We start from the raw sequence: 14,262 nt of genomic DNA, 5'->3' as shown, positions 1-14,262 counted from the left end.
GCGAACCTCAAAGTTTTCATTTCTTCTCCATGGATTTTAATACCTACTCCGAATTTTTCTTTTGTTTCGTTCACTGCTTACTCAATATACAAATTGAATAACATCGGGGAGAGGCTACAACCCTGTCTGACTCCCTTCCCAACCATTGTTTCCCTTTCATGTCCCTCGACTCTTATAACTGCCATCTGGTTTCTGCACAAATAGTAACTAGCCTTTCGCTCCCTGTATTTTACCCCTGCCATCGTCAGAATTTGAAAGAGAGTATTCCAGTCAACATTGTCGAAAGCTTTCTCTAAGTCTACAAATACTAGAAATGTAGGTTTGCCTTTACTTAATCTATTTTCTAAGATAAGTCGTAGGGTCAGCATTGCCTTACGTGGTCCAATATTTCTACGGAATCCAAACTGATCTTCCCCGAGGTCGGCTTCTACTAGTTTTTCCATTCGTCTGTATAGAATTCGCGTAAGTATTTTGCAGCTGTGGCTTATTAAACTGATAGTTCGGTAATTTTCACATCTGTCAACACCTGCTTTCTTTGGGATTGGAATTATTATATTCTTCTTGAAGTCTGAGGGTATTTCACCTGTCTCATACATCTTTCTCACCAGATGGTAGAGTTTTGTCAGGACTGACTCTCCCAAGGCTGTCAGTAGTTCTAATGGAATGTTGTCTACTCCCGGGGCCTTGTTTCGACTCAGGTCTTTCAGTGCTCTGTCAAACTCTTCAAGCAGGATCGTATCTCCCATTTCATCTTCATCTATATCCTCTTCCATTTCCATAATATTGTCCTCAAGTACATCGCCCATGTATAGACCCTCAATATCCTCCTTCCACCTTTCTGCTTTCCCTTCTTTTCTCCAAAGGTCTCTTTAATTTTCCTGTAGGCAGTATCTATCTTACCCCTCCTGAGATAAGCCTCTACATCCTTACATTTGTCCTCTAGCCATCCCTGCTTAGCCATTTTGCACTTCCTGTCGATCTCATTTCTGAGACGTTTGTATTCCTTTTTGCCTGCTTCATTTACTGCATTTTTATATTTTCTCCTTTCATCAATTAAATTCAATATTTCTTCTGTTACCCAAGAATTTCTACTAGCCCTCGTCTTTTTATCTACTTTATCCTCTGCTGCCTTCACTACTTCAACCCTCGAAGCTACCCATTCTTCTTCTACTGTATTTCTTTCCCCCATTCCCGTCAATTGTTCCCTTATGCTCTCTCTGAAACTCTGTACAACCTCTGGTTTAGTCATTTTGTCCAGGTCCCATCTCCTTAAATTCCCACCTTTTTGAAGTTTCTTCAGTTTTAATCTACAGTTCATAACCAATAGATTGTGGTCAGAGTCCACATCTACCCCTGGAAATGTCTTACAATCTAAAATCTGGTTCCTAAATCTCAGTCTTACCATTATATAATCTATCTGAAACCTGTCAGTATCTCCAGGCTTTTTCCATGTGTACAGCCTTCTTTCATGATTCTTGAACCAAGTGTTAGCAATGATTAAGTTGTTCTCTATGCAAAATTCTACCAGGCGGCTTCCTCTTTCATTTCTTAGCCCCAATCCATATTCACCTACTATGTTTCCCTCTCTCCCCTTTCCTACTACCGAATTCCAGTCGCCCATGACTATTAAATTTTCGTCTCCCTTCACTATCTGAATAATTTCTTTGATTTTATCATACATTTCTTCAATTTCTTCGTCATCTGCAGAGCTAGTTGGCATATAAAATTGTACTACTGTAGTAGGCGTGGGGTTCGTGTCTATCTTGGCCACAATAATGCGTTCACTATCCTGTTTGTACTAGCTTACCCGCACTCCTATTTTTTATTCATTATTAAACCTACTCCTGCATTACCCCTATTTGATTTTGTATTTATAATCCTGTATTCACCTGACCAAACGTCTTGTTCCTCCTGCCACCGAACATCACTAATTCCCACTATATCCAACTTTAACCTATCCATTTCCCTTTTTAAATTTTCTAACCTACCTGCCCGATTAAGGGATCTGACATTCCACGCTCCGATCTCCTGATAACGACGTCCTCTTCAGTAGTCCCCGCCCGGAGATCCGAATGGGGGACTATTTTACCTCCGGAATATTTTACCCAAGAGGACGCCATCATCATTTATCCATACAGTAAAGCTGCATGCCCTCGGGAAAAATTACGGCTGTAGTTTCCCCTTGCTTTCAGCCGTTCGCAGCACCAGCACAGCAAGGCCGTTTTGGTTAGTGTTACAAGGCCAGATCAGTCAATCATCCAGACTGTTGCCCCTGCAACTACTGAAAAGGCTGCTGCCCCTCTTCAGGAACCACACGTTTTTCTGGCCTCTCAACAGATACCCCTCCGTTGTGATTGTACCTACGGTACGGCTATCTGTATCGCTGAGGCACACAAGGCTCCCCACCAACGGCAAGGTCCATGGTTCACGGGGGAGACATAATATCGTCCCCATTATCCAAAGCGACTCTAATTTCGACACTATGTGGTTCATTCAAGACGGAGCTCGATCCCATCGAAGCAGGAGAGCGTTTGCTGTCGTGGACGAGCACTTTGGGGCCGCATTCTGGTTCTGGGGTACCCAGAGGCCAGTAGCATGGGCCTCGATTGGCCGCCATATTCTCCGGATCTGAAGACATGCGACTCCTTTTTGTGGGAGGTGTACAGCAATAACCCCAGAAGCATTGCTGAGCTGAAAACAGCCATTCAGAACGTCATCGACAGCGTCTATGTTTCTACGTTTCAGCGGTTCATGCAGAATTTCGCTATTCGTCTGCGCCACATTATCGCCAATGATGGCAAGCATATCTAACATGTCATAACCTAGATCCGAAATTGTGTGTTAACGTTTACATGTTGAATAAAGTGTGTGCACGACGTAGTTTGTAAATAGTTTGCTTTTTTTCATGTAGTTCAATAATTGTCAACCTGTGTATAATACTGTATGCACTATAAGACACTTTGATGATCACATACTAATGCCCAATCAACCACTGTCATCATAGTTTCATAAACATGAAATCTGAATCTTGGTGCACTCATTAGTTTGACTTAATAATGACTCAAACGAGTTATCCAACTTAACATATATTTTGATTTCATTATCGAGCACTTGCGCCCACATCTTCGCATTTATGACTCTCCTCACAGACTTCTTCGCAATGGTATCGAGAAACCTTCAGTTTCCTGCTCACTACAGAGCGAAGCAATGTTTAAAATAACTCATAGGGATCAACATTGCAGAAATTGAATATTTTATACTATGAAGCACCAGTCCGATGCTTATCATAGTTTGCATAGAAGTTCATCACAAAACGGGCATTAAATTTAACGTTAATTCAATTCGAAGCTGATGTCTATGATAAACATCAGTCTGAGTTGTGAGCTTTCCACTAGCAGGAATACACTCTTATATCCGTTGTGGAAAGGAAGTCAACAGCCTCCAAATATTATGTTGAGGATTTCTTCCCAGGCCTTCTGTCAATAGATGAAGATTGCTTACTTTAGGCTGATATGAAGGTCTTCCCATCGCATCCCAGGCATGTTTTGTCGGAGGGCCAATCAAGGATCCGTACTTTCCTCTAGGTGTTTATGTTCTGATGGTGAACTCTTGAATTATCCTGCTGGAATATGTCATTCTATGCACTGATCATGTATGGTATGACAGGAATGTTTAACATACTTGCCACACACTGGCGAGCACTGAGCTGTCACATAAACAGATCCAACATCTAGGTACTAGTCATCTATGGTTTCCGTGATTTTTCTCCAATAATTTAAGATCATCCCATCTAATTACGTAACACTCTAATTTAGCCATAGAACGGACAGTTTAAAGATGGAGCTGCGGCCAGAGAAATTTGGTATGGGTAATCTGTCAAAGCGAGAAGAAGAAGACATTCCACTAATTTTCATATGCCAGCTTGGAAACTGATCCACTCAACCAGTCTCCACATCCACAATCTTAATCTAACTCACTCTCACTCGTGTCTACGTTTTCCTGGTTATCTGTTCCTCCATGTTTCTGTCACTACGACTCCTCAAACTACTTGCATTCTCCCATCTATAAATATTCTACCAAATTACCGTCACCCCAAACCCGAATCACACATATCCACGTATGCTACATATCTCACAAATTAGACTCAAAAATGCCATTGTTTCCCCTGCAGCTTCCATTCCTAGTATGATGCAACGGATCGAGTGTAGATCAACCTCGCTGCCACAGCAACATCAGTTTTCAAGAAGACGACTATGACTACATGTACTTCTAATGTCATCAATCACAACAAATGTTTAGTAATTTTAGAACTCATGTAAATATTTTATCATTTAATTATTTTGCATTTGTAATTATTTTGTGTCAGCCTGAAGGGTGTACAAAAAGTAATGCAACACTTTTTTCTGAAAGCAGGTCGTTTTATTCAGGATTCCAATACACCATATTATTCCCCACTTTTTTGGCTACAAAGCCACATTTTTCAACATAATATCCATTCTGTACGACGGCCTTACTCAACCTTACTGGGAGGGCCTGTACATCTGCATGGTACCACTCTACCGGTCGACGTCGGAGCCAACGTCTTGTAGCATGCCCACTATCCACGTACTGTGGAGAGCATCTTCCATTGAGCCAAACAGATGGAAGTCGGAAGATGCTGTGAGGAGAATGAGGAAGAGTCCTATAAAGTTGTGTGAGCTCCTCTTGGGTGCGCAGACTTGCGTGAGTCCTTGTGTTATCATAGATAAGGGGAAGCTCGTCTGCATATTTGCGAGATTGAACACGCTTAAGTAGTTTCTTCCATTTCCTGTGGATAGCACAATACACCTCTGAGTTGATCATTGCACCACGAGGGAGGACATCAACAGAGTAATCCCTTCAGAGTCCCAGAGGTCATCGCCATGACTTTACAGGCTGAGGATGTGGCTTTGAACTTTTTCTTCAGAGGAAAGGTGTTATGACACCACTCCATGAATTTCCGTTCTGTTTCCCGTTCGAGGTGATGGGGCCATGTTTCATTGCCTGTGATGTTCGGAGTAACGTGTCTCTGTTAGGCGGCGTGGAACCCAGTGGGCAAACACTTTTGAGTTCCCCTACAGGTGGACGTCACTACCATCAGAGATGCCCAGTTAAGCTATTAGGTGTTTGATTGCCATGTCTAATGAGAGTGTCCGCAAGTTCCAACATTGCAGGAGTCACAACTGTGTGCATACGGCTGACACACGGGGGATCGGACAGGTTTACGTGATACCTCGCCCAACGACTCACCATGCTTTTGTTCACTGCCAGGTCTCAGTAAACATTTTGCAAGCGTCTATGAATATACAGGGTGAAAAGTATTTAAACCGACAAACTCTGGGAGGTTGTAGGGGACATCAAAACAAATATTTTTCCCTAATGTCATTTTTTCCTATGAGGAGTATTTAAACCGGTAGAAGAAGATTTCTCTGGCGACAAATTAATTAAACCAGCAAAGAAGTCCAGAGGGGACTTATCTGGGGATTGAGCAGGCTATGGTTCAGGACCACTTCTGTCAATCCAAGTTTCTGGGAACCGTCGGTCCAGAAATTGACGCACACGACGACTGAAATGTGCGGGCGCCCCGTCATGTTGGAACCACATGCGTTGTCTTGTAGGGAGCGGAACGTTTTCCAGCAATTCTGGCAATGCTCTGGCGAGAAAATTGTAATAGTGCCTGCCATTTAATGGCCTAGGTAGCAGATACGACGCAATTAAACAGTCCCCAACAACACCGACCCACACATTAACGAAGAACCGCACATGATGAGAGTTAGTAGCTGTGGCATGTGGGTTATCCTCACTCCAAACGTGCGAATTGTGCATGTTGAAGACTCCATCACGCCCAAACGTTGCTTCATCGGTAAACACAGAGGATGAAAATGTAGGATGCATGTCACAGTGTCCTAGGTACCACTGCGAAAACTGTGCTCTGGGTGGACAATCAACTGGTTCCGGTTGTGGACACGCTGTAAGTGAAATGGACGTAACAATTGCTCTCGAAGGACTGTTCTTACATTCGTCTGATTCGTCCCCATGTTACGTGCAATTGCACGAGTGCTGATTGAAGGAGCCCGGTCCACATGCTGCAAGACAGCTTCCTCAAATTGCAACGTTCTTACCGTGCGACGGCGTCCCTGTCCAGGTAATCTGCTAAATGACCCGGTCTCACGCAGACGTTGGCACATAGCATCAAAGGTCGCATGATGCGGGATACGACGATTAGGATATTGTTGCTGATAAACCCGCTGTGCATCTCGTCCGTTGTGGTGCGCTACGTAGTACGTACTAAGCATGTCAGTGTACTCATTCTAGGTGTATCGCTCCATTAGTAAACAGAGACAATGCACTACTACACTGGTGGACAGCAGTTGCCTAGAATTGAAGATCGTAATACGGCCTCCACCGGTTTAAAAAATCCTCATAGGAAAAAATGACATTAGGGAAGAAATATTTGTTTTGATGTCCCCTACAACCTCACAGAGTTTGTCGGTTTAAATACAGGTTTATTACAAATGATTGAAGTGATTTCACAGCTCTACAATAACTTTATTATTTGAGATATTTTCACAATGTTTTGCACACACATACAAAAACTCAAAAAGTTTTTTTAGGCGTTCACAAATGTTCGATATGTGCCCCTTTAGTGATTCGGCAGACATCAAGACAATAATCACGTTCCTCCCACACTCGGCGCAGCATGTCCCCATCAATGAGTTGGAAAGCATCGTTGATGCGAGCTCGCAGTTCTGGCACGTTTCTTGGTAGAGGAGGTTTAAACACTGAATCTTTCACATAACCCCACAGAAAGAAATTGCATGGGGTTAAGTCGGGAGAGCGTGGAGGCCATGACATGAATTGCTGATCATGATCTCCACCACGACCGATCCATCGGTTTTCCAATCTCCTGTTTAAGAAATGCTGAACATAATGATGGAAGTGTGGTGGAGCACCATCCTGTTGAAAGATGAAGTCAGTGCTGTCGGTCTCCAGTTCTGGCATGAGCCAATTTTCCGCGGGCTACGCATGAAACTTGCCCGCACGCGTTCAACCGTTTCTTCGCTCACTGCAGGCCGACCCGTTGATTTCCCCTTACAGAGGCATCCAGAAGCTTTAAACTGTGCATACCATCGCCAAATGGAGTTAGCAGTTGGTGGATCTTTGTTGAACTTCGTCCTGAAGTGTCGTTGCACTGTTGTGACTGACTGATGTGAGTGCATTTCAAGCACGACATACGCTTTCTCGGCTCCTGTCACCATTTTGTCTCACTGCGCTCTCGAGCGCTCTGACGGCAGAAACCTGAAGTGCAGCTTCAGCTGAACAAAACTTTATGAGTTTTTCTACATATCTGTAGTGTGTCGTGACCATATGCCAATGAATGGAGCTACAGTGAATTTATGAAATCGCTTCAATCATTTGTAATAGCCCAGTACTTTTTACCCTGTATGCTACGTTCTGGTCTTTCAGCGAAGAAACGGAATGACAGCTCTTTGCTTGGAATGCACTTCCGTTACAAACGCCATTTTGAAGGCTACGTTCAGCGCCGCCACCAGTCGGAAATTCATGAAAGTATAGATGAAGCGAGTGGTCCACTATGTCACACAACAAATTCCGCATTTTTTAAGCCGAAACTGGCCGAGAAGAATTGCGTGTTGCATTACTTATTGACTGCCCCTCGAACATTAGAACATGTTTGGAGGAAGAGCCGAAAGCAAGCTGGTGTGTGGGTTGAGAGCAGCGCGAGTGGTGACTCACCCCGCCTTGCGGCGCCAGCGGCCTGCGAGCACTGCGGTGACGGCGAGGCCCAGAGCGCCCAGAAGCGAGGCGCTGACGCCGACCAGGGAGAGCGTCTCCAGCGGCCTGGCGTGGTCGCCCCACTGCAGGTCGGCGTCCGTCACCAGCTGCCCGATGTGCGTCAGGTGCCGGCAGCGGCACACGTCCGTCGTCTGCCACGGAAAACACCACGAGCAAAATCCAGAGACGGAAGGCACTTCTGGAGAAAGAAACTACACTAAAGCGCCAAAGAAACTGGTATAGGCATGCATATTCAAATACAGAGATATGTAAACAGGCAGAAAACGGCTCTGCGGTCGACAACGCCTACACAAGACAACAAGTGTCTGGTGCAGTTGTTAGATCGGTTACTGCTGCTACAATAGCAGTTTATCAAGATTTAAGTCAGTTTGATCGTGAGGCTACAGTCGACGCGCAAGGGATGGGACACAGAATCCCCGAGGTAGCGATGAAGTGGGGTTTTTCCAGTACGACCATTCCACGAGAGTACCGTCAATATCAGGAATCCGGTAAAACATCAAATCTCCGACATCGCTGCTGCCGGAAAAAGATCCTGCAAGAACGGGACCAAAGACGATTGAAAAGAATCGTTCAACGTTACAGAAGTGCAACCCTTCCGCAAATTGCTGTAGATTTCTGTGCTGGGCCTTCAACAAGTGTCAGCGTGCGAAAACCATTCAACGAAACTGGCTTTCGGAGCCGAAGACCCACTCGTGTAGCCTTGATGACTGCACGACACAAGCCCACCAGGGTCCATCAACACCAACGTTGGACTGTTGATGACGGGGAACATGTTGCCTGGTTCGACGAGTCTCGTTTCAAATTTCTTCGAGTGGATGGATGTGTACAGGTATGGAGACATCCTCCAGAATCCATGGACGCTGCCATGCCAGCAGGGGACTGTTCAAGATGGTGAAGGCACTGTAATAGTGTGACGTCTGTGTAGTTGGAGTGATAGGGGACCCCTGATATCTCTAGATACGACTCTGACAGGTGACACGTATGTAAGCACCCTGTCTGATCACCTACATCCATTCATGTCCATTATGTATTCCGACAGACTTGGGCAATTCCAGCAGGACACTGCGACACAGTACACATCCAGAATTGCTATAGAGTGGCTCCAGGAGCACATGTCTGAGTTTAAACACTTCTGCTTGCCACCAAACTCCCCAGACATGAACATTATTGAACATATCTAGAATGCCTTGCAACGAGCTGTTCAGAAGAGATCTCCAACCCCCTGGTACTCTTATGGATTTATGGAGTGCCCTTCAGGATTCATGGTGTCAGTTCCCTCCAGCATTGCTTCGGGCATTAGTCGACTCCATACCACGTCGTGTTGCGGCACTTCTGCGTACTCTCGGGGGCCCTACAGTCCTACACGATATAAGGCAGGTGTACCAGTTTCTTTGGCTCTTCAGTGCGACTTGTGAGTAGAAGGAGTTGTCAAACAAAAAGTCTACATTTTGTTTTTCTGTAATAGCATATTTTATCCACAATGGAGGAAGCTAAACATTATTATTCTCTCACGTCTTGCCCCATTCTGCACCGCTACACGATTATAGTAGTCAATAATGAAGGCTGTTTTAATTCAAACTGTTACATTTAAAGCTGCTACTATGATTTTCTACATTGATTGGTACTTGACAAATATAACGAAAGAAAATAATTTTATTGTTAGACTCTTGTTACTATGACCAATTCTTAAAAATGATATTGTACTCTAAATATTGTCCTCGCAATATGTTTCTATGCACTCAGTACTTTTTGTATGAGTGTGAAACCGCCCCTGTATGGTAATGAACGGAAACACGCAAAGTAAGCTAATTATGATTTGCTTTCACCACCAGAACCAGCAATCCCCCATAGAGCAAATATTGATAAACGCAAGGATTTAAAAAATATATTCACTTTCCTTGGTTTTTATTTTCATTTGTTTTGTGATAACATTTCGGATCACTCTAGAACACTCAGGTACATTGCAAAAATGAACACTCAAAGAAATCCTACTAATGTTTCTATTTAACGCTTAAAAATACTTTCGAATGTTCAAAACTACTCTTAAGCATTCTTAAATACACTTGAGTATACAACAATACACGTGATCCATTTTTCCAGTGACAAAGCGTATGTAATTGTTAAGCTCTTCAATGAGATCTTTACGCGAATATTTCACTTACCAAACTGTAATCTCTATTACTTCTTCTTTAGACTTTTCGTACTCTAATGTTTTGTTCATCTGCTTACGACCGTTGTCTTTCACGAACTTCACACATTCTAATTCTACTTCACTCATTGCAACTCTACTTAGTTCATTTCGCAATTTTGCTTATTCAGCAGTTTATCTATTTCTGCTTGCTGAGTGTCTCAGTCGAGCCTCTTCTCTATTTCCTTCTCGATCTTCACCTATTAAATTTTCCCTCAGTCTCTCCATTCTCTTAGGTTGCGTCGTTAAAGGCATTTGTCGCTCCTCATCGGTTTCATTTCTTTGCTGTTCTTTCTATTTCCTTTCAGTTCTCCACTGACAAGTTTTCCTCGTCTTTTATGGTACTGCGTCCTGTTGAGTGTTAATATTAATTCGGTAAAATTCCATTTAATACAATGTTCACAAACATAAGACATTTCACTTGCAGTTAAATTTATTTCAGTTTCTATAGTTTTCACTTTTCCCTGATCCAAAAGCATACTGACACAAGCGTCTCACCACTGCCAGTGTATTCCCTTTTGAGATGAAATGTATCTCGGCCCTAACTGGACAATGGACCACTCTAGAACATCCTTGAACATCCTCTACCATTATAGAATATTCTCTATTATCCTGGAAAATTCTAGAACATTCGGCAACATTCTCCATCTTTCTAGAGCATTCTAGAAGGAGCATTCTGGCCAGTCTCACCGACTTTGGCACTCAGTTCCTAGCTGCTTACAAGACTTCCTGTAAGACGTCCATTGTCCTTTTGCGACACCCACATCTTCGAAACCAACCCCTGCAAATCTAAACCGAAACTTTCTTCATGACGGGCGATGGAGGGCTACCACACCATCTAACCCTACGGAGCTACAGGTGTGGGTTGCAGAGTTAACGTGGCATACACTGACAAACCACACTTCACATTTACTGTGCATATTGTTGTGATCGCTAACAAAAGTTCGTATAGGCATGTACACACAGAAATCTGGAACAACAGGTTTTACATCTTTCATTCCATCGTGCTCTGTTATTAGTAATGGTAATGTTTTCTCTGCTGTATGCGATACTGAATGAACTGTATGTTCGACCACTTACAGAAAAGTATCCAAAATTTTAGAGGAACTTTCATTTATTTATACTTCTGTTCATGCACTTATTTTTAGAGGCGTTACAGCAACTAAAATGTACTTTTGTTTTAAGTGAACAAGTTTCATATTATCTTCTGAAGCAGCTTCAGCGGTCTACAATGTTACTAAACGCATTTTATTTCTGTATATGGTTCCTATGTCATAACACCAGTTTTAGGATAACTTAATACATTATTTGTATTGAAAGGATTAAAACTGAGAACTTTTTATGTCTGTATTGGTTGCATGCCATGTACTTCGAAATTCAGTATACTAGTTTTTGTGATTACTATATTGCCTGCTAAGTACTTTTCCACGCAGTTTTGACGAGTAGCCACTTCTGTATGCCAGAACCATCTGTCATATCTACAATATAGCAGCGAGGAGAGCTCCGCCTACCATCCTAAGGAAGCCATGGGTATAATTAATTTTATTTTATCTTGTTACATTTTGACATCATTAGACACTTTCATATTAGTTAAAGATTGGTTTCTAGTATTTCCTAAAATTTATCCACAGGTCTGATGATGGTTATGTAAAAATAACCGAAACCGGTTACCTATATCATTAAAACATAAATGGTGTGATCAAGACTGAACTTTAGTCAAAATATAATAATCTATTGATCACTGTTTTCCAAAAATGATTACCAAATTTGTTAGCATGGATTGTGCACTCGCGTGGAAGTTACTGGTATTATTAATCTGTGGATACAGTTGCAAAAATCTTTCAGTGTTATAGAACATTGAATTCTATCAAGTGGATACTTCTTGAATCAGTTTGATGTCTGATTCTTTTCTTAGTTCATCACCTGCTACTACAATTTTTTGCAGAACATACAGCAGTCCTTTCCACAGCAGTAATTGATTAATGCAGTTTCTCAGTCTTTTCAATAGATCTGTTGCTACATAATTGAGCATGTGGGCAGAACACAAGGTAGAACTTTTTCTTACGAATGTTACCTCTATTCCTGTAACAACGAAAGTGATGTCGTTATGAGATATTGCCAGAAAAAGATTCATTTTGAGATATTGCCAGAAAAAGATTTGTTTAAATGACGAAATAACTGCTGACAGTTGTAGGTAGAAGTCTCTTTTTTTGTCAGTATCGAATGTCGATATTTTTTCTTTGTCCTTAATATCGTCGATACGATGTTTCAAATGTTTCATTATCGATATTGAAACATCGACGTTTCTATTCCCAACTACGATAGTTTGTTAATTCCGATATCATCACATACCTGTACTGCCAACCAGTCTTCCCACAATAAATTATTTTTATACATATTGATCAGAGTAATTTCAAACAAAGTTTCAGTCAACGAACAAATAAAAACTTTTATTTTTGCTTTTGCCTTCGCATCTTTGCCGTCAAAAATTAGTTTGAAGAGCGTGGCAGGAATTGTTTGACATCGAAATTTTTTATTACACATATGTAAACTGTCTAGAATGTTCCTGTGAATCTTTTGAACGTTAAAAATACCCATATGGCGAAGTCACATAGTGTGCAAGACACCATAATATGCACATACCTCACCCCGATGGTGCAGCTTACAGATGCTGAAGTCCCAGGTCTTGGTTGTCAAGTCCCAAACGCCGCATCGACGGCGCACACCGACTACTCGTGGCCTGAGGAAGATGTCCACGTGGTTGATGGATAGCGAAGAGTTCAAAGCTGCCACCTACAAGTACAGCATGTCACTTCATGAACACCTAGCTCAAGAGACAAAGTGAACGTGAATTGCATTGACTATCCCGGAGGAGCTGCTTAGACAACGGTTGCTATTTTATTGACAAATGACGAAGCAGTTATTTTACAAGAACCAGTATGTCTCTTAAGAAATTACAGTCCCATACAAAAACGAATATTATGAGGAACAAAAGTAAGGAAAATTGAGAGTGGCTGTTATAAATATAGGCCGCCATTACTTCAATGAGCTGTGGCACATTCCAGTTAACAGGTTTGCGGTTGTGGCAGCTCAGGTCTCGTGCACCTCATGTCTCGTTGACTGGCATCTTATATTGTCCCCCAGAAATGGTCTATTAGCATTAAATCTAAAATTAGCTGTGAACTCAGTTATATATACACTAAGAAAAAAAGTTGCACCACGAAGGAATTATTCGAATGGGACGTAAACTGGTGGATGCGATGTATATGTACAGGGAAACAAATGATTACAGTTTCAGAAAACGTGGATGATTTATTCAAGAGAAAGTGATTCACAAATTGAGCAAGTCAGTATTGAGTTGCTGCACCTCTGGCTCTTATGCAACAGTTATTCGGCCTAGCGTTGATCGACTGGCTCGATGTATACATTCGTGAGGGATATCGGTCGGAATTCTGTCCAATTGGCGCGTTAGGTTGTCAGAATCCCAAGCTGGACGAAAGGTCCTGCCCATAATGCTCCAACGTTCTCAGTTGGGGAGAGATTGGACGACCTTGCTGGCAAAGGTAATGTTTTGGCAAGCAAGCAGAAAAGCAGCAGAAACACTCGCCGTATGTGGGCGGGCATTATCTTGCTGGAACCAAAGCCCAGGGTGGCTTGTCATGAAGGGCACTAAAGTGGGGCACAGAATGTCGTCGACGTAACGCTGTGCTGTAAGGGTGTCGCACATGACAAACAAAAATGTCCTCCAATGAAAAGAAATGGTACCGCAGGCCATTACTCCTGGTTGTTGGACCATATGGGTAGGTATCCCAGCACTGTTCGAGGTGTCTCCAGACACATCTCAGCTGGTCAACGGGGCTCGGTTCGAAGACGTGTCTGAAGACTCCTCGAACAGTGCTGGGATATCAGCTTCACTGTCGCCCGCTGTAACACCCGACAACCAGGAGTGAGGCTCTGGGGTGCCGTTTCTTTTCATAGCAGAACCCCCTTGGTTGTCGTCCGCGCCACCCTTACAGCTCAGCGGAGCGTCGGGATATTCTAAGCTCCGTTCTGTTGTCCTTCATGCCAAGCCATCCTGTACTTACATTTCTGCAAGATAGTGCCCGTCCGCTCACGGCTAGAGTTTCTCTTGCTTATCTTCATGCATGCCAAACTCTGTCTTGGCCAGCAAGGTCGCCGAATCTCTCCCCAACCAGTTCGGGTTTTTGATCATGTAAAGCGCCTATTGGAAAGAATGTGAT

General features: G+C 42.9%; 1 protein-coding gene across 1 annotated transcript in view; it reads right to left on the bottom strand.

Annotated features, from left to right (window-relative positions):
• The window catches only part of LOC126151236 (uncharacterized), a 349,750-nt gene that overhangs the window by 152,463 nt on the left and 183,025 nt on the right, over positions 1-14,262 (bottom strand). Inside the window, exons 9-10 of the mRNA XM_049915929.1 lie at positions 12,665-12,814; positions 7,774-7,964 (exon numbers count right to left, since the gene is read on the bottom strand). Of these exons, the coding sequence (XP_049771886.1) occupies positions 7,774-7,964; positions 12,665-12,814 (341 nt within the window). The remainder of the gene's footprint in view (positions 1-7,773; positions 7,965-12,664; positions 12,815-14,262) is intronic.

The sequence above is a fragment of the Schistocerca cancellata genome, chromosome 2, assembly GCF_023864275.1.
Source record: "Schistocerca cancellata isolate TAMUIC-IGC-003103 chromosome 2, iqSchCanc2.1, whole genome shotgun sequence".
In the NCBI taxonomy this organism is placed as follows: Eukaryota; Metazoa; Arthropoda; class Insecta; order Orthoptera; family Acrididae; genus Schistocerca; species Schistocerca cancellata.
The sequence above is the reverse complement of the archived record's forward strand: the minus strand, read 5'-3'. Positions and strand labels throughout refer to the sequence as shown.